This window comes from Meleagris gallopavo, chromosome 1, assembly GCF_000146605.3.
Source record: "Meleagris gallopavo isolate NT-WF06-2002-E0010 breed Aviagen turkey brand Nicholas breeding stock chromosome 1, Turkey_5.1, whole genome shotgun sequence".
Classification (NCBI taxonomy): domain Eukaryota; kingdom Metazoa; phylum Chordata; class Aves; order Galliformes; family Phasianidae; genus Meleagris; species Meleagris gallopavo.
This window is the reverse complement of record NC_015011.2, coordinates 39,208,832-39,233,204: the sequence shown is the minus strand read 5'-3', so window position 1 is coordinate 39,233,204 and position 24,373 is coordinate 39,208,832. Positions and strand designations below refer to the sequence as shown.

Sequence of the window (24,373 nt, the reverse complement as noted above, 5' to 3'; positions counted from 1 at the left end):
GATTTCAGTAAGGCCTTTGACATGGTCTACATAATGTCCTTCTCTCCAAATTGAAAATGAATGGACTTGATGGGTGGACTGTTTGATGGATGAAGAACTTGTTGTGAGAGTGCGCCCACAGAGTGGTGGTCAGTGGCTCAAACTCCACATGGAGATCAGTAATCAGAGGAGTCTCTCAGGTGTCTGTAGTGGGACTAATGCTCTTTAATATCTTCATCAATGGCATCAACAGTGAGATCACGTGCACTTTCAACAAGTTTGTGGATGACACCAAGCTGCATGGTGCTGTCAGCACGCCAAAGGGATGGGATGCCATTTGGAGAGACCTAGACCAGCTTGAACAGTGAGCCCAGGTGAACTTAATGAGGTTCAACAAAACCAAGTGCAAGGTCTTATATCAGAGTTGCTGGAACCCTCATTATCATAAGCTGAAAGGATGGAGCACAGGCCTGCCAGAGACTTGAGGGTACTGGTAAATGGTAAGCTGGACATGAGCCAGCAATGTTGTCCTTGCAGTCCAGAAAGCCAACTGTATTCTGGGCTGCATCAAAAGGAGCATGGTCAGCAGGTTGAGGGAGGCAATCATGCCCCTCTACTCTATGCTGGTGAGACCTGATGCTGGTGTCCAGATACGGAGAGCTCAGTACAGGAAAGACATGGACTTGTTAGAGTATGTTTGGAGGGCCATAAAACTGATCCAAGGAGTGGAACATCTCCCCTGTGAGGACAAGCAGAGAACTGAGGCTGTTCAGCCAGAAGAAAAGGCCCCTGGAAGATATGATAGTGGTCCTTCAGTATACAAAAGGGGGCTATAAGGAAGAGGAGGACAGAGGTTTTAGAAGGGTCTGCTGAGACAGAACGAAGGAATATTGTTTCAAATCAGAAGAGATTTAGATTGGACATAAGAAGCTTTTTACAATAAGGGTAGTGAGGCACTGGAACAGGTTGCCCAGAGAGATGATGGATGCCTCAGCTTTGGAGACATTTAAGGTCAAGCTGGATGGGGCTGTGAGCAATTTGATACAGTTGTAGGTGTTCCTGTTCACTGCAGTGCAGTTGGACTAGATGACCTTTAAATAAATGTCTCTTCCAACTCAAACGATTGGTACTTACCTTCTCTATGTTTGTTGATTGTTTCTTGTTTGTTTTATAATATATATATATATATATATATATATATATATATATAGCATGCCACAATTGCAAGAATTAGAATTATGGGAAGTATTACAAAGTTAGAGAAGTAATAAAATAGAGGTAAAAGTTTTTGAAATGAATTTGTAATGTACACGAAAAAACCACATTCTTCAAACCAGCTTATATGGTGTATAATCAATGGATATACAGATAGTATACATATATCCAGAAGCTTGGCTAATATAACTCATATTGGAGAAATAAGAGAAAGTCACTCACCCTGTCCTGGGCTCATGAGATGAACTCCTGATGGAGCGGATCTCCAGAGAGAACCTTCCCCACTGGCAGTCAGCTCTTAAGTGGGTCTAGGAGAGGTGGAGCCAGGCTCCACCCCTTCCTGCAGCACAGGTGAATTGCCTTCACCTGTGCTCCCATGGCTGACTCATTGCTCGCCTCAGGTGATCAATCAAAGGTTCAGGCCGTGATTTAGCAGCCCCATACATATGGGCATGCCAAATTTGCATTTTTAGATATATGATATAGGTATCCTTTCAAGTACGATAAGCTTTTTTTTTTCATTATACAATGTTTAACTTAAGGGATAATTAAGATTACATACACAGTCAGCCTTCTAATCTTTGCATTTAAGGAATTTTTCAAGTGGCCCACATTTATAAGTTTTCCAAACTGGTTCATCAAACTTATTTAATATATATATACTATGTCTTGTCAAAATATTATTCTGAAGTAAAGTAGTACATAGTTATTAGCACTTTATACAACAGTATCTCAAGTACAATTCCAATTCAACAATATTTTAAATGTAGTCAATATTGAAGCCTGAAAATAGTTTCTGCACTCCTCACAGATATTGTTAGCCAAAATGCAAACAGAAAACTAGAAAACAAGACTGAAATTTATCACATACATCTTCTTACTTACCACTTATTTTAAGTTTAAAGAAAACACACGAAGTATGTGTGCCCTTTCAAGTGTGTCCATACTGACAGATGAGTTATTGTTACTCACCTCAGCCAAAGTACAAACCTTTGTGCACTCAGTGTCATTGAAAGGGGGGCAGACCACACCAGAGCCCACTATCATAGCCCCCAACACAGTCTTTGCACATGTGTAGTTTGTGCAGTTGAATATCCAGGTGCTGCCTTCCTGAATAAATAATACAAAACCATTGTCAGCAAAGTCAACACAGGTCAGTTGTATCCCAACTCAAATGTCTGTAAAAGTGATGCCTGTGTGCTGCAGGTACGTGCTGGAGTGTAAGGTTTGTTGAAACCTGTCCACACCAGTTGAGGGAAGGCCATCCTGTAACTGCAGCAGTGGCTCCTACATGAAGATATTAAGTGTACTAGAGTGAGTCTGCATCAGAAAAAAGGGCTTATGCTTTATTTTGCCCTAAAACCTCTAAAATCAACAGGAAGGATGAAGCAAGGTATGGCAACACCTAAATTTCTTTGTATGTGGTTGCTGGAGTGCACCATCAGGATCCTGAATGCCAGCAATTCAGTTTGAACACTTGCTTACTGTAAAAATCACAATAGGGAGAAGAGAGGCCATGGGAAGAGAGGGACACAGGAGTCCTGATGTGGATCTAGAACACAAAAGTATTCCCAGGTCATCTAAATCACAGCATATGACTTAGAGCTACAATTAGATCTCTGTTTTGCACTTATCTGTCCTTAAGTAAATGCTGACATTCACCCATCTTTGTGGAAGATAATTACAACCAATAAAGTAAAATATGGTATTCATATACTGTGAAATGGCAAGTCTAAAAATAAATACACCTTTTCCTATTATGTAATTTACCACAGACAGCTGCTAGTTGCATAAGCAACACTAAGGAAGTTTGAAGCAAGACTCAAATAAGGAAGTGACTATCAGACTCCTGTGTTTATCGTATTATTATACTTATTTTCTGCCCCTCTCCAGAGGTACTTACCTCATATACAATTTGTGTGCCATTCTCAGTAAGAACAGAACAGGACACATTTTGACAGGTACCACAGCAACTATGGTGACTGGAGGAAGGAATATACAACTGATGCTGAAAGAAAAGGAAAACCAGAAAAGAAAAAAAAAAGAGGTTGCTTTAAATATACATACATATATATATAAAAAATGAAAATTCATTGAATTCTGAAAATAACAATACCTAAATGAACAATGATATATATGTATGGATGGATATATTTATGTACACTACTAAAAAACTTAAAAGATGCTGTTAAGTTTTTCAGCTCTTGCTGAGCAAACTAGACTAGCAAAAATGTGCCTTCTGATTTTCATCTTAATTGTGAAATTTTATTTATAAACTGCATAATTCTTCTGTTGTAAGAATACTTACTGCTTCACATTGCTGGGAACAGTTCACTGTTGTAAAATGCATGGCATTGTATCCTGTGTTGTAATCTTTTTCTTGTAAACACTGCACAGTGTAACAAAGGTCTCCATCCAAGTACTGAATCACTGATTGTCCAGGATTCAGTACGGTTACTTCTTGGAAGATGCACACATCATCCTTCTCTAACACCGAAAAGGAAAAAATATTATAAAAGAAATAAAACATCACCAAACAAATTAACAGAAATGCTGTAAGAACAGAAGTAAATGTCCTACAAGCTGCAAAAACCTTTCAAGTTTTAGACTTGATCAGTGTGTGATGTAAATTACCAAACAGGAAAAGAAGGTGAGGTTGTAATTCAGCTCAAAGAGATGCTAAAAAAATGCATATCTGCCTAAAATTGGTAATGTTTCTTCTATGGAAGTTAAAAAACAAAACAAAAAAAAGGTTGTTCTTATTTTTTACAGAGTTATGATATTTAAGATCAGACCACTTACATTACATGAGTTATTCTGCAATATAACCTGTCAGTTAAGATAGTATTCCTACAATTAATTGTGAGACATTAGTAGGTACAAGCCATTATGTAAATCTGTGCTTTGTTCCTAGAGGCAGTTTAGCCTGAGCTACAGCTGGGATTGAGGAATGCCTCACACACTTTTGAGCACTGTGTGGGTAAAATCTCCACAAGGTGGCTGAGTTATGGAAAGGAGTAATTTTAAAACTGGGCACATGCCCTCATGCTGGCTTATTGAGATCAATAGTGCACATGGATGGATGGATTCATAAATATATAGATTGATTGATAGATAGCATGGACACTGTAAATACCTTCCTATGCCTCACACTGTAAGCCACAAAACTGAGAGTTAGTAGAGAAAATATAATTCAAAAATGAGAGTATAATTATTTATCTACATAGATTGTTTACATTTGAGGTGAAGATGGCCCTGTTTTGGCTTTCTTTGCATGCCTTTTTTAGTTTAATCTAAAACCAAGCAGATATGAATAATAAAAAGTTACCACAAATGTAGTGAGTGCATCCACAAGCACTGGAAATACTACTATCTATTTTTTGAACTTCTCCCTGAGTATAAAAAGATAAAAAAAAAGTTTGAAAAGATACACACAGATAAATGTAAAGCCAAGAAGAGAAATTTTCTCTAAAAAATTAAATTGTGGTCTTCATCGCTTCTTCTTCTTCTTCCATAAAAGAGAAAAATTGCAGTGACCTCAAGAAAAAATAGCCCATTTCAAATTACTCAATGTATTTATCTCTTTAAACAAGAGCAGAGGACATCATTTGCTCTGTTTAACCAGCAGAATGGCTAAACAGCAGTTTTTTTTTTCTGAGATACAAATTTATTTCAATAATAAGCATATCAGGAAAGGAATGCCTGCTATGAACTTTATTCCAAAAGAGAGGTAAAACCGGTTAAAATTTGTAGCTCATATATATGTTACATTATGCAATCTTCACATAAAGGGAAGTATAAACTACTACATTTGATAGGGAGCCTGTCCCTGTCACTACGGTAATAGTAGGAGTTTGAACATTGATTTGTAGTTATTTTCCAGATCACAGTCCCAGTTGTGAGAGAGTCTACATAGAACAAAATATTTATGACTTCTCATACCTGCTATATTCAATAATGTTAAATCATTCTAATTGAAAGTATAAATGATTAACAAATAACACATTTGTCCAAATTTGCATTTGATCAAAAAGCTCATCCCTCATTAATTATTAAAAACACTTATGAATTGTTTAAATGGGGAAAATTCCAGCATATCAATTTGAGACAACATCGAACTAAATAGCATTACAGTTACTTTTCTTCTTTTGTCATCCTACAACACACAGAGTGAAATTTCCCCAAGGAACATCTAACAATACTGTGCAGAAACCTGGAGTTTCATGCCATGCAGCTTCATGCCTGAGCTGGGGGCTGGTGGGCCCCCTTACAACTAATTTAACAAAGAATGGAAAAGGAGGAGTAAGAAAATAGACCACCATTCAAAATACATTTAAAGGACATTCTTACCAATTTGCAAGTCATCGTAGTAGCATTTTCACAACTACATTCTGAGAACAAGAAAAGCATGTTAGTCATTTAGCTAATTGCTGGCTTTTATTAACAGCAGTGACTAAAGAATGAAGTAGTTACCACAGTGCCATTCTGGACAACACTTCCCAGGTATTTTTTCCTTCACAAGTGTCATGTCATCTGTACAATTCATAGGAGGCTCAGGACAAAAATTTTCATCACAAACTAAATAGGGAGGAAAGAGATATCAGAATGTACTTAAATTTCATTTGAACTTTGCAGCTTAGATTTCTTCTGATAAACCACTGCAAAAATAAGGACATTTTTTGGATCCATTTTTTTGCTGTGTGTCTTAAGTATCTCAGTCATATTTGGAATGAAACATAATCAAAGATTTTCAAAAATGTCTCCAATTGCCTTAGAGAAGTTTTAAATTTACAGAAACCACTATGGAGCAACCATGTAATACTCTTTCTTCAAAGTGACTTGGGCTAATAACAAGCACCAAAGACAACTAAAGTCACACCTTTTAGAAAAACAGAATTATTTTTTTTCTCTAAGCTTTGCTGCAAACTTAAACTAAATTTCTGTAATGTAATGGGGAATAGCTTTTCCCCTAGAATGACTTTAATAACTGCACATGCTTGTATCATTGAAGAGATTTACCAAGACTCTGAAAGAAGTCTACATAGTAAGATCTATATTTCTAGCTGTGAGAAATCGGAAAAACAGTGGCAAAAGCCTTTGCATACTTTCACTATCGTGGAAGTACTAGAGAAAGAAAGAACCAAAAGGTGAAACCACCTGAAGTAAAAATCAGCAAGCTCCAAACCTACTGGAAGAATCTAAATAAACTGAAAATAACCCAGAGACCATACTAGGACAAGAGTTAATTCAGGAACACCCACTGATCTAAATTAAGCAGTTACTGACATTACTTAAGAACACATAGTACAGTCTCTGTTTTATAAGGCTAGCAAAATGGCTACATTACACTGCAAATATTTTTCTTGTTCTGCTTACTGTTTGAATACATCAGAATATATCAGTATCTAGATCTCCATGAAAGTAGCTATGTACTGTTTGTTGGCGTACATAAGCTCTTCAGACTCTACTGACTGTGCTGGCTAGACTACCATTGAATGTACTAACAATTTTAAATCCACCTCAAAAGTAGATACCCTAATTTAGAGTATTTAGTCTCTAGACAATGCCCACCCTGAATGCTGCACCAAAGAGATGTCCACACACACTCCCTGACTTTTTTTACTAAATTTGGTAACAGACCGTATTAATATTTACACTCACCACAATAGTAATGAGGACAACAGTAATGTATGGTATGAAGGTCTACGGTGAGAATTTCCCCTTCATTACATAAGGGAACAGGCTCAATACAGGATTCACAAACTAAATTAAAAATAAACAATTATTTACAAATTTTAGGAAGTTAGCACACACAAGTTTTCTTTAATATTACAAGTCATGCTTATGTGGGTAACAGGTCTTTTATGAACTGACATTCAAAACTAGAAATATAACAGTTGTGCGTGCTCTTAGGAGTCAGAACTTACACTAATAGTCAGTTTAGTGTTAAAGAACCACCGAGACTCAGCTGCAATCCATGATATATCACTGACTACATAGATCATATAATGCAATTGTGAAGAACACTGTCTGTTAGCAATATTATTTTGCAGAGCAAATATGATGTTAAAAATAATGTTGGAAATATAAGATCTCAGAACGCAAGAGTAATTCATGCTCCAGACAGCCTGGCTTGTGTAAACTCTTTCTTGCATCTTGAGGAATTCCTGGTTTAAGTTACTCTATTTAAAAATACAGATTTTACTTAAGTACTCCTCAGTTACCTACCACAAAGGTAAGAGAAACAGCAGGGATCTTCCAGTTTTGCTTCAACAATAAATTGGTCTTCTCTGCAGTCCAGCTGAGAAGAATTGAAACAAACTGAAGGATCACATTCTGTAAGAGATGAAATAGTATGTTAAGAAGAGTCACAGAAGCAATGCTAAAAAGATAAATAAAATGTATTCTTTTACCTTTCTTTTTACCTTTCCCATTTTATTTAGTGTCCCATTCTGCTGAAAATTGGACCAACTTGTAAAATGAAGTTTCTTACAACAGGCATTACAAGATTGGAAAGTGTTGAACAAATTGTTTATTCGTGTTTCCCTTACCGCATTGGTACTGTGGACAGCAGGACAGGGGGCTGTAGCCTACAATCAGTTTTTCACTGCTTTTGCATGTTGGAATAATAGCATCACACAGTGACATGTTACATTCTGCAGAACAAAAAAAAAAACACACTGTTTTCATGTATTTGAAACCTACAGCAATCAAGTCAGCTTACAGCACATCACCATGTACGTCTCCCAGTTCAACCCAGGCTGTACAGCTCCTTTCATGTGGCACTGTACAAGCAAAGTTAAATCCCTCACAGTACAGATATTTACTTGCTTCCTGCATATGAAAATGTTTCCTGAACAAATCAACAACACAGTGTCAGTTACAGGTAGCTGAGGCACCAAAGTACCAGATCAGCTGGAACGTTTGTTCTCTTTTTCCCTGAAGATGTTTGAAGAAGTAAGTATCTTCTGCTTAACATTTTAGCAGCAATAAGCATATTCCTTTTGCTGAGAACTATGGCTAACTTGAATACTTGTAATCAGTGATCACCTCACAGAGTGCTACTTTCTAGGATACAGAGAAATGGAAAGTTAGAGGGCACTTCACTTAGCAAGGCACTCATAAGAATGCAATAAACTCTGGTAACTGCCCTAACTACCAAGCTACTTCTGTCATTGACTATTTCTCAGTTTCTTTTGAAATCCTTCAGAAGAGCTTAAAAATTCATTTTGAACAGAAATCCTGTTTCGTTAGTAGACTTGGAATAACTAAGTTTTGATTTCATTGAGTTAGTTCTTAAAAGAAAAGTGATAGTGTTGATCCAACCAGCCACAATTACCTAAATAACACTTCTCAGAAATGTCACCTTGAACCCTGTCAAAAAAAGAAACCTTTGCTGACAAGTATCTAGTATTTAATTTACAGTTCTGTAACTGAAAATACATGTGACGTACCACAAACTTTTTTTGGACAGCAATCCCCTAATTCCATGACAAGGACAATCACTTCTCCTTCTCTTTCACAAGCCGGTGGTGGATCCTCATTGCATTCAGGTTCTACAGCAACAATACTTCCATTTTCTAAGCAGCTGTATATGCAACAGCCTCTCATGGACCCATTCCAGATCTCCCCAGCAGAGCGGGGTTGTCCTCTGTTATCTGTACATGCTGAGAGAAAAATAATTACATCCCTTTGACAAGTGGAGAGTTAAGCCTGCAAGCAACAATGAATTTGTCTGTTATCTAGGTGACCTTACTGCTTAAAAGAGGAGCATTTCAGAGCATTATGATGAATCAAGAAAAGATGATATTAAACAAATGCTTTTTTATGGATAAAAACAGTCAACGAATGCAGGGAAAATAAGCTGCCCCTGCTACTCCTTCCTAAGTACTCTAGGAAAGAAAGCCTGGGAACAATGGAAGAATGACCATTATTTTTCTCCTGCAGAATTAAATCAGGTGAAAGAATAGATTCAAGCTGTAGCTTGAGATATAGAATAAAGCTATATTGGATTCACACCTTCTGAAGTCTGACTTAGAATTTAAACATTGCTTACATTAATCTGTAGTTAACATTAGCAGATATTTGCGAACTCCCTCTGTCCTAGTGCACTTACTACATTTTTCTTCTGGAATACAGAGGTCCGAGTCTGTTCTATGTAGAACAGTGCCACTTTTACAAACACAGTCTTCCCTTAAATAAGAACATGTAGAGTCTTCATAGAACCACTTATTCAAGCATGTCTTGGCTTCACAGGGTTTCACACAAGGCTGGTATTCCTTGCCCTCAGGACAACTCAGTGCTGCAAATTGTAAAAAGAGGAAACTGAGTATTGACTCTTTCAGAATTTCACTGGATAAACAAGTAGTAGGAACAACAAAGTGTATCATAGAAAGCATACATTTATATATTTAGTGGTACTTTAGTTAAGCTACTTATTCAATCAAGATTATAATTCTAGTGATAAATCTCAAGGACTTGTATCATGCCTTACTAATACTGTGATAGAATGAGACAGTACTTCTAAGAACAGCAAAAAGAAATGCATTTTTCTTAACTCATCACTGAACACTGCAGCAGTATAAAGTCACATTAGGATATGGAACATTGCTGTCTGCTTACGACAGTAATCGGGTGTCCTCCATTTAACGCAGATATTGTGCTTGTTGCATAAAGCTACATATGCAGAAAGTGCATCACACTCATAATTCCAAAAATAAGTACTGTTGATCCACATCTTCTCACAAAATTCTTGTGGTGAAACCTAGGAACACATTTTAACTGAGAATTAACAAGTAGAAGAGCTTTCTGTAATTAAAATTAATCATTAATTACAAGAAATAATACGGCTACAGGAAAATAAAATCAAAATTAATGCCTAAAGTAAATAATATATATAGTTTTTTTCCAGAACATTCATTCGCAGAACTTAATCTGCCAGAATTTATTATTCTCCTCAATGTGTATGAAAGAAAATCAACTTCTTAATGGATGAACCAAGTGCTTGGCAATTTCTATGCTATGTCAGATTTTGTTATTGACCAGGAAAATATGTAATTTCATTGTACCTGAGGCTGTGAGAGTTCTCCTGGATACATAAATGAAGTATGATTTCTGACTATTCAGATTAAATTATTTCATAATTAGATATGTTCAAACAATTATGAAAAGCATACTGCTAGCACTGGTGCTATTCTACCTTTTTACCATTGTTCTTTTCCTCCATCATTCCCCCCCATTTTGTTTGTTTCTGTGGCAGATAGCTCTAAAATCTCTTTAACCCATTTCTCTAGGAAGAATGTTCTATATTATTTCTAACTGAGAAAAACAAAGAGTGAGTTTGAGAGTTTTAAGGAAGGAGTTCAGCTGCTTGTAATACCTGTAGCACCATTTGTCTGGGATGAAATCCACAAAGAGTACTGCAAAGCAAAACCAGGCTTGAAAAAGAATAGTTAGAAATTATTCTGTATTAAGTGGGAAAAGTGGGAAAGTCAGTTCTGAGGGAGATGGGATTTCTCATTTGCAGGAGGTGTGTTGCTCTGGCTACCTCTAGTGGTAGCCTGCATGCAAGAGCTACATCCCCATTTGAAAGAACAGTTTTCAAAAATAAATTATTATGATTTCTGTAAGAAAAGCTTGAAAACTGTCAACATAATAGCAACTACATCAGAAGTGGAAATGTAATTAGTACAATCAGTCTCAGACTGCATGAGTTGCTGCTGTATTCAGAAAAAGCGTGAGGCTTACATTTTTAGTGACTATTGTCAAGCTTTTCCTGAAAATTTCTCTTTAGGAACACACCTGCATTGAGATAATGACCTGTTGTCTCTCCTGTGAGCTCTGCCTACTCAGTGATTTAAGAAACAGCATAATAGCACAGAGATCTACATAAATGTCTGTTTCATTTTAAATAACAAAAACTTAATAACTAAGATGACAAAGGGCCTGGAGCATCTCCCATACGAGAAAGGGCTGAGTAACCTGGGTCTGTTCAGCATGGGGAAAAGAAGACTGATGTTTATAAATATCCATAGGGAAGTGGGAGGCAAATGGATGAGGCCAGGCTCTTCTCAGTGCTATGTAGTGATAGGACAAGGAACAGTGGCCTACAACTTGAACACAAGAAGTTCCATACAAACATGCAGAAGTTCTTTACAGTAAGGATGACGGTGCACTGGAACAGGCTGTTGTGGAGTCTTCTTCTGTGCAGATATTCATGACCCATGTGTACACCTACCTGTGTGACGTATTGTAGGGTACCTGCTTTACCAGGAGGGTTGGACTCAGTGATCTCTTGAGGTCCCTTTCAACCTGTGCTATTCTGTGTTTATTTACAATGGACAGTGTGACAAAAATATTTATTAAAGCCATCAATCCTGTTGTGTACTCTTGAAAATAAGCGTAACATAAAAAAAATCTGCATCGCTCTCACTATGTTCTTAATTACACAACTTATATTAAATTTGCACCTGGAATTTCTTTGTACTCACTTTATTGTGACAATGGATGAAAACACTTCTGTTTAACAGTTCCATACAGAATGTGCAGTTATCTTCAGTACAGTTTCTTACTGGCCTCCTAGTTGTTACATCAAGGGATTTCTCAATTTCCCAGCTCTTAATGAACACTTCAATTTCCTCCATATTTGTAATTATGGTTCTGTTTTGCATTTTCAGGTCATCAGTAGGATCTCCATTACACACTCCTGGAGAGAGAGCATCATGTTCAAAGCAAAAACAGAAAGAACCAACAAAACATGGCATATTACTTCCTTTGAGAAAGAAATGTGCATTTGATAAGGTAAGAATAACATTGCACGAAGTTCACGTGTGAGTCTTAGCATCTGAATTTGTAAGTCCAAGCAGCTATATGTCCACAGTAGTTTCAATCGTATACTTGTGATTTTATTATCATCTTAGTAAAATGAGCAGATCGTGCAATACAAGTAATAATACTTTTCCTAACAATTAATTAACTTTTAAGAAAAACTGTTACCAAAAGGTGCTGTTGAGGGTGAAAAATTCACTGACGTGGCACCAGATTCTGTTACTGTTCTACTGAACAGCAGCCAGCTGCATGGGAGTTAGTGCAGGTGGCTTTCAAAATAAGTGCATGTTGCTGACTCCATTCAGTCTTAACTGGACATTCTAAATGCGAGAAACAGTGAAAGTGAAAGGAACCCTTTGAAGACCAAATTACTTTTTTAATTGAAAATGTTTTTCCTAATCTATTTATTAATGCAAGAGTAGTTAAAAAAAAAAAAAGCACCCCTAAATGCCTGGCATCCACTCTCTACCTGAATGCATTACAGACTGTATTCAGTTACTTCATCAGTGGAAATAGAAACCTCCAATAAATACATAAGAAGTCAATAACATCAATCTTTTTAATCTTCACAATAGTGTATCACATCCCAGGGATTAGCCAGCATTTTTGTAGCTTTTTTCTACTTTGTTTCTACACTGCTAAACATAGCCCAGTCCTTGCCTTCATGCTTCCTGATACCCTCCATGGTCCACAGAAGGCTAGCCTGGGGTGACAAGCCCTGTTATTCTCCTAGATGGCAAGGAGAAGCACAGAAGATGGTATTTGCATGGTAAATATTTGACAATATTCTTAACAATACTGTTTCTTTTGCTACCTCAGTGCCTAGAATTTGAAAAATACGCTGTTAGAAAGGATTGCTTTCACACAGAATTATCATTTTACTTTCTTTAATTAACAGAATTTCAAAAGCCCACCTCAAATAGAATTGTTAGTGTAATCACTAGAAGTCACGAGAGCCATAGGGATAACAAATCACAAAAACAAACACAGAAAGGAGGTGCAAATGTTGAATATGAAAACAATTAATTGCCACCATAGTCTCACCACAAAGTCCTTCTGTCTTCATTAATGTGTTAGAGTGCAATCCATACTGTATGTCTATGATGCCCGTAATGTGAGCCCACTTGATGCTGATACCAGCTGGAGTATTAATGACATACATTGCACCAGTATCCTGAATACTCAGTCCTTCTTTTGAAAATGGTAAGGATGGGATTACAGAATCCACCACTACCTAAAATAAATGAAATACAACCTTTAGGGATAAAAACAGGAAGATGTATTTTATATGATGTCTTTACATCAAATAGCAAAAGAAATTTTTATAACCTCTGCCATATGCTGTGTCAGTAATTGCTGTGCTTAAATTACAGTGCTTCTTGTCAGTGACACTGTAACTGCAGATGAAATAGGCATAAGAAAAAAATAATGATATGGAAATCTTTTCAAATTAAGCAGTATCCCGTACTTATATCCGATATCATTTGGTTAAAATAAAAAAAAATCTAATCTCAGTTATTCAAAGTTACCTATTCTAATCTGTTACTGTCCAGCATAAATGACAGCTTAAATATTTCTTACATCTTGAAAAGCTTCTGTTCTGTTTGATGTTATCTGGAAATACATTTTCAAGTATGAATGCTTTTGTAACTTTTAAAAAATCTTTAATATCTGAAACACTTTGAAATGTCATATAAGTGGCAGGCAAGTAAATCTGAGTATCAGAAACTTTTTTTTCCCCTAGCATATCACGAATCATTGGCAATATGAACTGCAGAAGCGATCCTATCACTCTAAGTCTGACCTACAGCATTCTACAATGGAACAGCACTACAGTTATCTCTTTAGTGTACATGTGCTATATATTGGTGACAAAAACTTACTTTTCTTTCTAAACGATTGATAAGTAGTTCAGATGTATGTGTTGTTACATTTAATTTCTTAAAACAGAGCCCTGAAGTGCTTGCAGGAGGAACCTTGAAAGAAAAGTAATGAACAAATTTGGTTACAATGTTTGAGGAGGAAGGGAATTATTTCCATAGGTGTAATATTAACACAGTTTATAATTAGTAGAAGGAAAAAAAGCACTTACTATTTTTCTTATTGAATTTGCACTCTGGAAAACATTGAAAAATAGATTAGAAATGCAATGGTAACTGCCAGAATTCTTATTTGGCAAAAACAAATTGACTGTTTTCTTTGTGTTTATACATTTTTCTACAAACAATTTCCTAATTAAACTAATATAAAACTAATTAAACTCAATAAGTTTCTTATAAATAATAAAAAATAATACACACAATGAATCTTTTAATGAACTGGTTTTAGAAACTGATGCATTTTTATCAACCGTTAGACCCCTAACACAATAATTCCAGACACTACTACAAATACCATGGAAATGCAAGTTTCTTACCTGATTAGCAGGACATTTTTCAATGTGAGCAACAATAATTTCTCCTGGTAGCTTGACTAAAATGTAGGAAGCCATATTACAGAGGGCTATGTTGTTTCCATCAAACGTGATAACACTCAGTTCAGACAGAACAGAACACTGACCTAAAAAAGAGCTGTCATTTAATGAGGTTACCATGAAACATAATATCAGGCATTTCTAAAAACGATCAGTTTGACAAATACTTTCATATGAAGTGCTTTCATATAAGATATTTTCATATATGTCTAGATGGCATTATTCTGCAGACAGCATACTGAGCCATAAGGAGAAGCATCCTATGTTACTCTGTGGAAAACAGCTTAACCGAGTGCTTTATTCCCAGGAAAGTTTAAACTGGTGAAAAATTAACTTATGTCAATGTTTCACAGGTAAGGATAATGAATTTCTACATTGTCAGATTAAATGACAGTGTATTAATATTAATTTAATAACAATGTAATTAAATATATAAAATATTTGATGTGCAAGAGATGCGCCCATTCTATCTCCAGATGAATATCAAAAATTATTATAAAGGTTTCATAAATGCTGCAAAGTTTTTAATATTACTTTTCTTTGACCTACTGGTACTCTAAGCAGAAAGTCTGCTCCCAATCTCTACAGTTTCCAAAGGTCAGTAAGAACTCCTTCTGGAGCTGAGTGAAATCTGGAGGTTCCTTCATAAAAGGCTAGTATTTAATTTGTATTCTTCTCCAAAATGCTGACATAGAAATGTTTTCTAATGATAAATATTCTGAAGATTTTCAGCTGAAAATGTTTATATTCATGTTGCAGTTCTAATTTCAGTGTTTTTGTTTAAAACAAAGTTGACTCCCGAATGTTAATTCAAAGACACCAAAGCATTTACTATATTTTGTTGTGTTTTGCTGATGAGACCCAAGTAATCTCCTTTAAATTAATTTCTATATTCAACCTCATCTTTCCACTGTAATAGTCTCTTAGTATATCACCTAAAATTTATATATTAAGGCTCTATGTTGTAAGTATGTATAAATAAAATTACTTACAAGGACATTCCCATTCTGGGCAACAGCTATCATTATTAACTTGAACTGGCATTCCTCGAAAACCACAGTCTGGCTTCTGCACATCTTTAAGGCAGTTGTTTGAAAGGTTGTATAACATCCAGCCCGTATTAACACATACATACTGGCTACATTTGTCGACAGGTTCAAGGTATCTTGGCTTTCATATAGGGAAAAAACAACCAGAATCAACTTTACACTCATTGTACTTTTGAAGTATAAACAATTCTTCACTAGTTCATGCTCTGCTCTGAGACAGAATCAAAACATCTGTGTGACTCCTCATATGTACATGTCATTGGGTCTGGTAGCTGGACTAAAATACTCCTTACCATGCAACTTTAAATAAAGTACACACCAATACATGCTTTTGTTCCATCAAACACATACATAGCAAGCTAACCATAGTCTCTAGATCTCTCCAAGTTAACCTGGTCCACGTTTAAAATAATGAGAGATCGTTAAATCAATACTTTGCCCTCTTTCTATTAGATAGTAAAAGATATCTAGATAACCAAAAACACTGAGGAAAAAAAAAAGTAGCACTTTCTCTGAGAAATTGAATATATACATACAAAAATATGGCTATAAAATAAATTGCATAAAATAAATAGAAATCTGTAGATAATTTAGATAGATGAAAAATTCAGGCTGACATGCCAAGAAGGTTTTGATGGTGCAGAAGCATCCTACAATTTAGATTTAGAGTGTCTATACTGTACAGACTTAATCATCTTGCAGCTGTGGATTTTTTAATCTGTCATTTTGGAAATGATTGCTTATTTTTGGTTGTTGCAGATGACAAGAATACACATTAATTCACACACAACCTTTCTGTTCTGTCTAGCAGTAGTGGAATATTCTATATAAAGCTTTCTGCACTGAGGGTCTGTGTTATGTCTAGTAATAATTCAAAGCATTTTAAAAAATACAGAAGCACACATTCTTATCAGTTTAAACTCTATCACAAAGAGAGAAATGAAAAAGAAAAAAAAAAGGCAGAAACCCCAATATTCTATGGTTTCTGCCTTTTTCATATCTCAGAATTATATTTTACTGTCTAGAATCACACATAGCTTTAAAACCAATTATTTTCCAAAGCAATGCATCTAAGTTACAGAATAGACCAGGGTAATTCAAAAGCAGGGATGCTACAGGCCTCCAAGAATAATTCATTTTATTAAATTGAAAAATAAAAAGAAAAATAGGAGATATTTAAAACCTCTGGTATAATATGCATGACATAATAAATCAGACCGAAAAGGAATATGTATTATGTATTATACATATATTAACATTGTGGGGCAAGTGAAAGTGATCATACCACACATTCAGAAGATGAAGACATCAGTGTATGCATCACTGTGCTGAACAAAGTTTTGTCAGCTATAGTTGTCACTGCGTCTGTGCTTGCCAGAGAAGTTTGTGTTTCCATGGGGGAAGAAGAAGACAGAGCCATTTCACCACTAGAATGAGATAAATCTATTAAAGTTCTATCCTGCAGTTCTGCGTGTTCTGTTAAATTGAAATCAGGTTTAACGGTAGTCTGTGTTAGGATTTTGTACCAATCCGATGTCTTGACATCCAGAACTTCTGAGAGATTTTTTGCTGAGGTTATCCTTACGCTTGAAAAAGGCGAACTCCGACTTGCAGAAACTGTCAAATAAGGTAGGAAAGATTTCTCAGTTGTGGTTGACTTTGCCTTGGTTACATTTCTTTGTACATATGAAGTCTGGCTGCTTTCTAAAATACCTACTGTTCTTTCAAATGAGGTTACATATTTGAATTCTGAAGTTGCAAATGAGGTACTTTTTGTCTTTGATAACGGGCTGGTGGTACTCATTTTCACGACTGTTGTTTTTGGAATTTCTTTACCGCTCTGTGAAACTAGAGATGGAGTAAATGTAAGTAAAGATTTGTATGACTCATACGTAGGTGTTTCTATGGTAGTAGGAACTGAAGCTGAAGCCATATGAAACTTTGAACCAGCTAAATCATCTGTGGTCTTTGCAGTAATCCTAGGGTCTACAGTAGTGTCAGAAGCAACTAATACACTGGCTGAAGAACTAGGTGGTACTTTTGCAAAAATATAAGGTGTTCTTAAGGATGTAGCATCATTCACTGTTGTATTCACTATCATTGATGTAGTGGATTGAGTGATGATTCCAGCTGATATGACTGATACTGTTCCATCTTCTGCTGAAGAACTTACTGAAGAACTCTGTTTTCCTAGAGAAATAGTAGAGATATGAGAGGTCTTAGGAGGAGGTGAAGACATACTCTATTGGACTGGCTTTCTAAAGAGGCCTCTAGAGTTTTAGGCATCAGTAGAGAGGGTGGTATCATGATGCGTTTAGTGATGCTGAAAGGCTAGTAGAAGAGCCTATGTTTAAAATGATCGTCGAAAAATCTGCAGAAATTCAAAGTCTACAACTGTACTTTTTGATCTTGCTTATATGTATCTAGAGATGAAACTGGTGCTTGGGTAGCAATTATATTTTGTGATAACAAAGGTGTTCAACTGAATATGGGAATCAGTGAGTAAATTGTAGTACATGAAGTCACAGAATATAGTAGTGATGATAGCAAGATTTTTCAAAGAGATGATTGTAAAAGAAGGATCTTTAGGAATGAAACTGCTTGCTGTCAGTGTGACAGGGTAATTTTCAGTTCTGTGTGTGGACTGCTTAGGTCCTTTGTAATGTTATAATAACATAATATAATAATATAATAACATAGTATTCAGAGGTAGTACCAGTGTCCTAGGAAGGAAGATTAGAGCTAGCAGACTTCCTTGGCTTTTTAGAAGTGAGCGACAGTGAAAAGGAATCAGTTTGCATTATATATCTTTTCTATTGAGCTTGCTATAAACATATCATCGAATATTGTAGGACTTACTACTGAAGACATTGAAGAAGTGGAAGTTTCCTTATAAATACACTTTGAGAGAAAAGTGACATCTCCCATAGTTCTGGGAGGTTTCAGGGAGGTTATCAGGGAATGCACTGGTATAGATGTGTTACAGAGGACTAGGAGAAGTGGTTATAGGATTTGAGATGCTACTTGAGTTAAAGATGCAGTCATTATGGACAGAGCAGTAGAAATACTGCCTTTTATTAATGGAGAGATCTGCTTGAGAACAGTCACTGAAATTTCTACTGAAGATAAAAATGGCTTTGCAGAAAAACTAGAGAACTTGTATTTAGTGGTACCAGAGAAGTTTTGGAAAGAGGTTTACCTGTTTCAGAACATGAAGCTGTGGTTAATTGAAGAAAACTTGTCTCAAAGCTAATAAATCTAGTTGTTTTAGAACTTTGATGAGCAATTGAAGTCAATGCAGAAATGGGTGTTGGATGACCTATAGGTTGACCAACACCACACATAGTTCTAACAGACAGTAGATACAGGAGAGATAGGTGTACTAAGTATTAGCTGTGAACCTAGAAGAAATATGAGTCTTATGAAGGTATCTCTGCCAGCCATCCAAGCAGGCAAAGACAATTCAGAAAATACTGTTTCTTCCTTAGAATAACTTTCTGAAGGACTCTTACTCCTCACAGTTCCTGCTGGCAGCTCAGAAGTGACAAAAGATGGTTTGGAGATTAAAGTGTTGAGGTAGAGGGAAGAGTTCCTTGCTGAGTGGTTGATACTTCAAGTGGAAATGGAAATAAAACAAGGGAATTGGGTGTTCATAATATAGAATGTGTTGGAAGAGGAATTCTACTGAGTAAAGTTGTTGAAGCTGCTATTGGAATGGGTGAAGTTCTAGATGCATTAGAATTGACAGTATACGGTGTGATGGATGAGTTTTGAAAAGCAGCTGGAAAATCTGTTGAAGAAATGAGCTTGGAAAGGACAGAAGGACTTGCAGTGCTGTGAGGTACATCAGAAGATTCCACTATACTTGGAAATGAATATGATGAATAGGTGGCATCTTCCAGTGAGTACAAGTCTGTAACAGACTGCGCTGACATGTTCATTCCTGCTAAAGTTGTGTTTGTCTTCATGGTAATTTTGACTGTCACATCAGTACCAGATGACTTAGTCCCTGAAGTTACATGTATAGGAGGTGTCTTAGGAAATCTCTCTGTGGCAGAAACTGGGTGAGAGATTAACAATGAAGGTTTTGTTCCGGCTGCTGATTCCATAGGTTTCACAGGTATACCTAAAAGGAAAAGGCATATTTCACTTCATGGTAAAGAAAAATAGCAATATCTATCTTCACATAAGTACCATTTAAAGATTAGCAAATTAGAGAACTATTTTGCTGAATAAATAAATTAGCAATGGTTTCAGGTTGCCTGATGGCTTTGAGGAACTCAACTCTCAAGAAGTTTTCTAATTTTGTTTGCAAACGGAATAGCATATTTTTATTAAGACCAACAACCTTGAATTTGCAGAATAGTCTTGAAGCAACAAGAGAATTCTGTGAAAATTCATTAAGTCTAAAATGGCAAAATATTTGGAATTAAAAAATTAGAGTTTTTATCTTCTTTTATCTCTTTGGAAGGCTGTATAACTTCATACAAGCAAAAATAAAAATGCAATTAATTCAAACTTGTAAGTTAAAAAGACAGTATTAAAATGTAATTGCTGTGTAAAAAGAATACAATATCCCCAAAATAACCAAATGATGTGGTAACTTCACACACCAGAAATTATGAAATAGATGTCCTGAATTTATTAATGGTGGCTCACCAACTGAAAAGTCTGAACTTTTCACCATAGCAGTATTTTTTCCATTTGAAATCTTCCATACGCATATGACACATTAGTTGTTATACCGTAAAATCACAGTTGAGGTGAGTATAACATCATCACAAATATTGAATTTTATAAGTATTAGAGAAATTAAATAATTCAACTTTAGCTATGTCTCATTTGGATGTAGAAGATGCATTCTGAATGACTGGAAATTGAGCACATGTCCCAGACGGCTCTTCTAAAGAAGGATATTCTGTTAAAGCATTTAATTTAAAAGGTAATTGAAAATAAAAGAAAAATGTATCTGATTAAAACCTCAAAGGATCTGTAGAATGATTTATAAGATTAGATCAATTACATAGCATATACTTACAGTCTTCTGGGTAAACGCATTTAAGTGTGACCTCATCAAGGATCATGTTTTTGGGACAATATGGCAAGCATCCTTCAACCCTTTAAAATATTGTGTAGTTAATTCGAAAGTCACAGCAGAAATACAAATCTATTTTAAGTTACTTCAGTTTGGTAAAATAAGATATTAGAATGACACCTTTTCTTTTTGTTTGTTTATAAGAATTCTGGTTTCATAGAAGCCAGGAATCCATGAAAACAGGAATCCCTATTACTAGGACTAAGAAACAAGCTAACATCAGTAGTGTGAAATCCTTCAAGTCATGTCAAGGAACATCTCTTAGTATAAAATTCCATCCTCTCACAGGAGAGGGCGTCACTCACCCTTAAAATTGTTCCAGGTTTTTGTCTCAGGCATACGAACTCCAAAAGATTAATTCAGTTACAGCATCACGAGATACTGGTTTCAGACGTGAATATATCACAGCCATTGAAGGGAATAGCCTTCATTTCATTTAATACATGTCTACCTAGCACTGCCAAAAGTTAATCCAGTAAGCTAAATTCAACCCTTTTTATTCTTGCTCCTACTTATGTCAAAAGATCACATGCAAAAGGAATACATAACACAGAGAGTAAGAGGTTTTCACAATACTTGTAAGAGCTGCTGTTGAAATCTGGATGATGAGTAAAATAAATGGATATTGCTGCTGCAGTAATTTTTAGAAAACATACAAGACACAGAATAATGTAGTAGTAATACGGAGCTTAATTTGACTTACGGAGGAAGGAATTTACATGCTGTTCCTTCAGGATCACTACATGTTTTAAAGCAAGGACTAGCACAAGATTCATATCTCCATTCACACATCTTCCTGTAAGGCACAGATGCACTGAGTTCTGAGGAAGAAGGAAAAGGTATTATTTATTGGCTGTGTAAGTCAATCAAATATAAATGCATAGTCTTTTCTATAATGTATTTTGGTAATTTCAGAAAAATGTAAAAATAGAAAACTAAGAATAGGAATTCTCAGGAACTTTAATAGGTGAGATTTCATTCATTTATGCCATTTGAATACGTACTTCAAATTCAAACAAGGTAAAAGACACCAGAACATAAAAGATAGAAAAAACTACTCACTTTCCACAGCATATTTTGTTTAAACAAGTCAGTGAAACATACTGAATATACTGTTTGTTTCAGAAGCAATATTTACCTCATTCATTAAACAAAAAGATAAACAGTTCAGCAACAAGACATTAACATGCATTTTTTGTGACATGCTACATGCATTGTGAAAAAGAATGAGAATATAGTCCAAAGACAAATTAATCGTTGCATATGCAAGAATTAGAAAATTATAGTATTTGGAGGTGGGATTGGGATTCAAGACCAAGTTAAAAGAGAAAATTAAAATACTAGTTGCTGTTGTTAACATAAGAGAAGTGCTCCAAAGGCAAACAGAAGAATCCATACTTATTCATGGGGATTATGCAAAATTTACCTTCAATACTAAAGCTACTCATATGTTTGAATTCTTCTGAATCATCGTACTTTGCCACTTTAACACCAGATGATGTGAGAATGATGAAAAAGCCTTTTTTACTGTGTAGCTCAAAGGCACTGAGCCCTTGACTCCAGAGGCCTTGGTGGTGGAAGAAGGTGGCTCGTCTTTGGAAGGAGGCACTTGCCTGCCATTGTTCCAACCCAACAGTTTCATCAGCACGTACATACAGAAAGTAGTTTGGTCTTTCAGCAGACTCAAGGGAAACAAGGGAGAGAGCTTCCACAAAAGAAAAAGTAAACCATTACTTATAAGCTTTTCAGAGAAAACTGTCTGAAAGTGAGATTCAATCTATATATTGATTAAGCGGCTCCTTAAAATAGTTGTTTATCAGGAAAAAAAAGAAAAAAACTAAACACAACTAAAAAAACCAGTTTCCTATAACATAAAAATATTAGAAATGCAGAGTCTAAAGGAAACTTCAAATGATCACATAATACAGAGTTCACCAGAGGACTAATCAGATAAAAACTACATTCAGCTTACTGCTAGACTTCAGTACTCAGTTTTTGGATTTACTCAAATTGGGGCAGTTTTTCCTCAGATTTTGACAAATGTCTGACATTTCAACTGTAACAGAATTTCTTTAGTAATTAACATCACATAAATATTGTAAAAATTTGCTTGAATTCACCTTGATGTCTGGCATTTTTTTACATGCAGTCATATCCAGCAATACATTAAGAATATCTGCAGCTAAATAAAAGAGACTGAACACTCTGTTCTCATGATGAAAATGAAGAAAATTCTCTGAGTGTTTAAGAACTTGAAAAAAGGCTGACTTCAGATTTGGTTGTTGCCTTGAATAAATCCAGAAGTACTTTTATTCTGTATGAACACTATCCTGACCCTCACAGATAAGGAAACTTGTGTACTACACAGATACAATGAATATTTTACTTCTATTTCACATTGCCTAGCTAATTGGACAAGTCTGAACTGCTATTTCTATATAATATACATTCTTTTAAAAATCATAAAAGATCTAATTTGTATATGGCAAATTGTCCAAAGCATGTGACTACAGTTTCAAGTTTTACTGTGAAAACTACCCTTCTCTGTGTTGATTTTTGAAGATTTGGAATTTTGTCAACAAATTAAATTTTGTGACTGCAGAAAGCAATGAGAAAGTTTGAATTGACTTAAATGGCACAAGCTCAATACGTGTGAAAATACATAAAACAGAAAATGTAGATAGAAGAAAAAAGATTAAAACATCTGGTTGTATTAACTTTCACATTTTATGGTGCACTGAAAGTCACCAAAAACAAGAATAGACAGAGAAGAAATAATTTTATTGGAGACCAAAATATTCCTTGTTTCAAAACTGTTAGATACATATGCAAAATTTTCCAGTTTCCAGTTATGAAATCTAATTGCATTTTTCTAAAGAAAGAGTTCGATTCACTTGCATTTTAAACATTTTAAAAACAGTTTTTTGAAAAGTCAGCTTTACAGCTGACAGCTGGATTTTCCAATTTTTTTTTCTCCAAAGATCACTATTCCTCTTCAAAAATAGAACATTTCATCCTCACTTATTCCAATAACTAAAAATATCTATACAATTTTAGTTTTAGAAGATGTAGCAAGAATCATTCAAATGGTTTGAAAAATATGAGCAGACATTCACAAAAACATAGAGAACACTTACATAAATCCTTATCTTTGAAAAGACCTGGAGTTATCATGAAACTGAAAAATACATTTCCATACGCTGCATTTCTAGGCAGGGGAAATATTTGTCTACTGGAAATATTAGCTCCTATAATTGTATCATTTTCTCCAGAACTTGCCAAAATGTATGGTCCTTCACCAAGACCTAAGAGAAGAAGAATCGAATAGAAAAAGAAACAATTCTACTTGCACAGCATACAAAACTTGAGCTTTAGTTGACAAAATATTGCTTTACACATTCACCTTACCTGGAATCAAATACATTCTGAACTGCAACTCAATGCCTCAAGGTGTTACGTTGAAGTTGGCCTGTATTTATGTATTTAAGGCACTCCCTTCCTCTTTGCTTGATTTCCAGAATACAACAGATACAAAGTCCACATTAAAAAAATATGGGTAGTTATCCTCACAAAATAACTTGTAGAAGAAAGCAATCTGGACTGCTTTTGTCTAGTATTTAGTTTTTCACATGTTCTTATTTCTATACTTTGGAACATCAGCATTGCAGCTTTAATATTATTACCCAAGACAGTGAAAGTATTCTAAGCTCTACAAAGCTATTAAAAAAGGAAGAA

General features: G+C 35.4%; 1 protein-coding gene across 1 annotated transcript in view; it reads right to left on the bottom strand.

Moving 5' to 3' along the window:
- The window catches only part of OTOGL (otogelin like), a 92,523-nt gene that overhangs the window by 8,639 nt on the left and 59,511 nt on the right, over positions 1-24,373 (bottom strand). Inside the window, exons 32-55 of the mRNA XM_031553757.1 lie at positions 23,776-23,943; positions 22,065-22,343; positions 21,342-21,459; positions 20,582-20,661; positions 19,409-19,669; positions 16,829-17,733; positions 15,487-15,664; positions 14,438-14,580; positions 14,114-14,137; positions 13,905-13,997; positions 13,066-13,255; positions 11,685-11,899; positions 9,817-9,958; positions 9,311-9,496; positions 8,649-8,861; positions 7,746-7,850; positions 7,423-7,530; positions 6,856-6,957; positions 5,668-5,772; positions 5,545-5,585; positions 4,523-4,586; positions 3,503-3,681; positions 3,098-3,202; positions 2,185-2,304 (exon numbers count right to left, since the gene is read on the bottom strand). Of these exons, the coding sequence (XP_031409617.1) occupies positions 2,185-2,304; positions 3,098-3,202; positions 3,503-3,681; positions 4,523-4,586; positions 5,545-5,585; positions 5,668-5,772; positions 6,856-6,957; positions 7,423-7,530; positions 7,746-7,850; positions 8,649-8,861; positions 9,311-9,496; positions 9,817-9,958; positions 11,685-11,899; positions 13,066-13,255; positions 13,905-13,997; positions 14,114-14,137; positions 14,438-14,580; positions 15,487-15,664; positions 16,829-17,733; positions 19,409-19,669; positions 20,582-20,661; positions 21,342-21,459; positions 22,065-22,343; positions 23,776-23,943 (4,124 nt within the window). The remainder of the gene's footprint in view (positions 1-2,184; positions 2,305-3,097; positions 3,203-3,502; positions 3,682-4,522; positions 4,587-5,544; positions 5,586-5,667; positions 5,773-6,855; positions 6,958-7,422; positions 7,531-7,745; positions 7,851-8,648; positions 8,862-9,310; positions 9,497-9,816; positions 9,959-11,684; positions 11,900-13,065; positions 13,256-13,904; positions 13,998-14,113; positions 14,138-14,437; positions 14,581-15,486; positions 15,665-16,828; positions 17,734-19,408; positions 19,670-20,581; positions 20,662-21,341; positions 21,460-22,064; positions 22,344-23,775; positions 23,944-24,373) is intronic.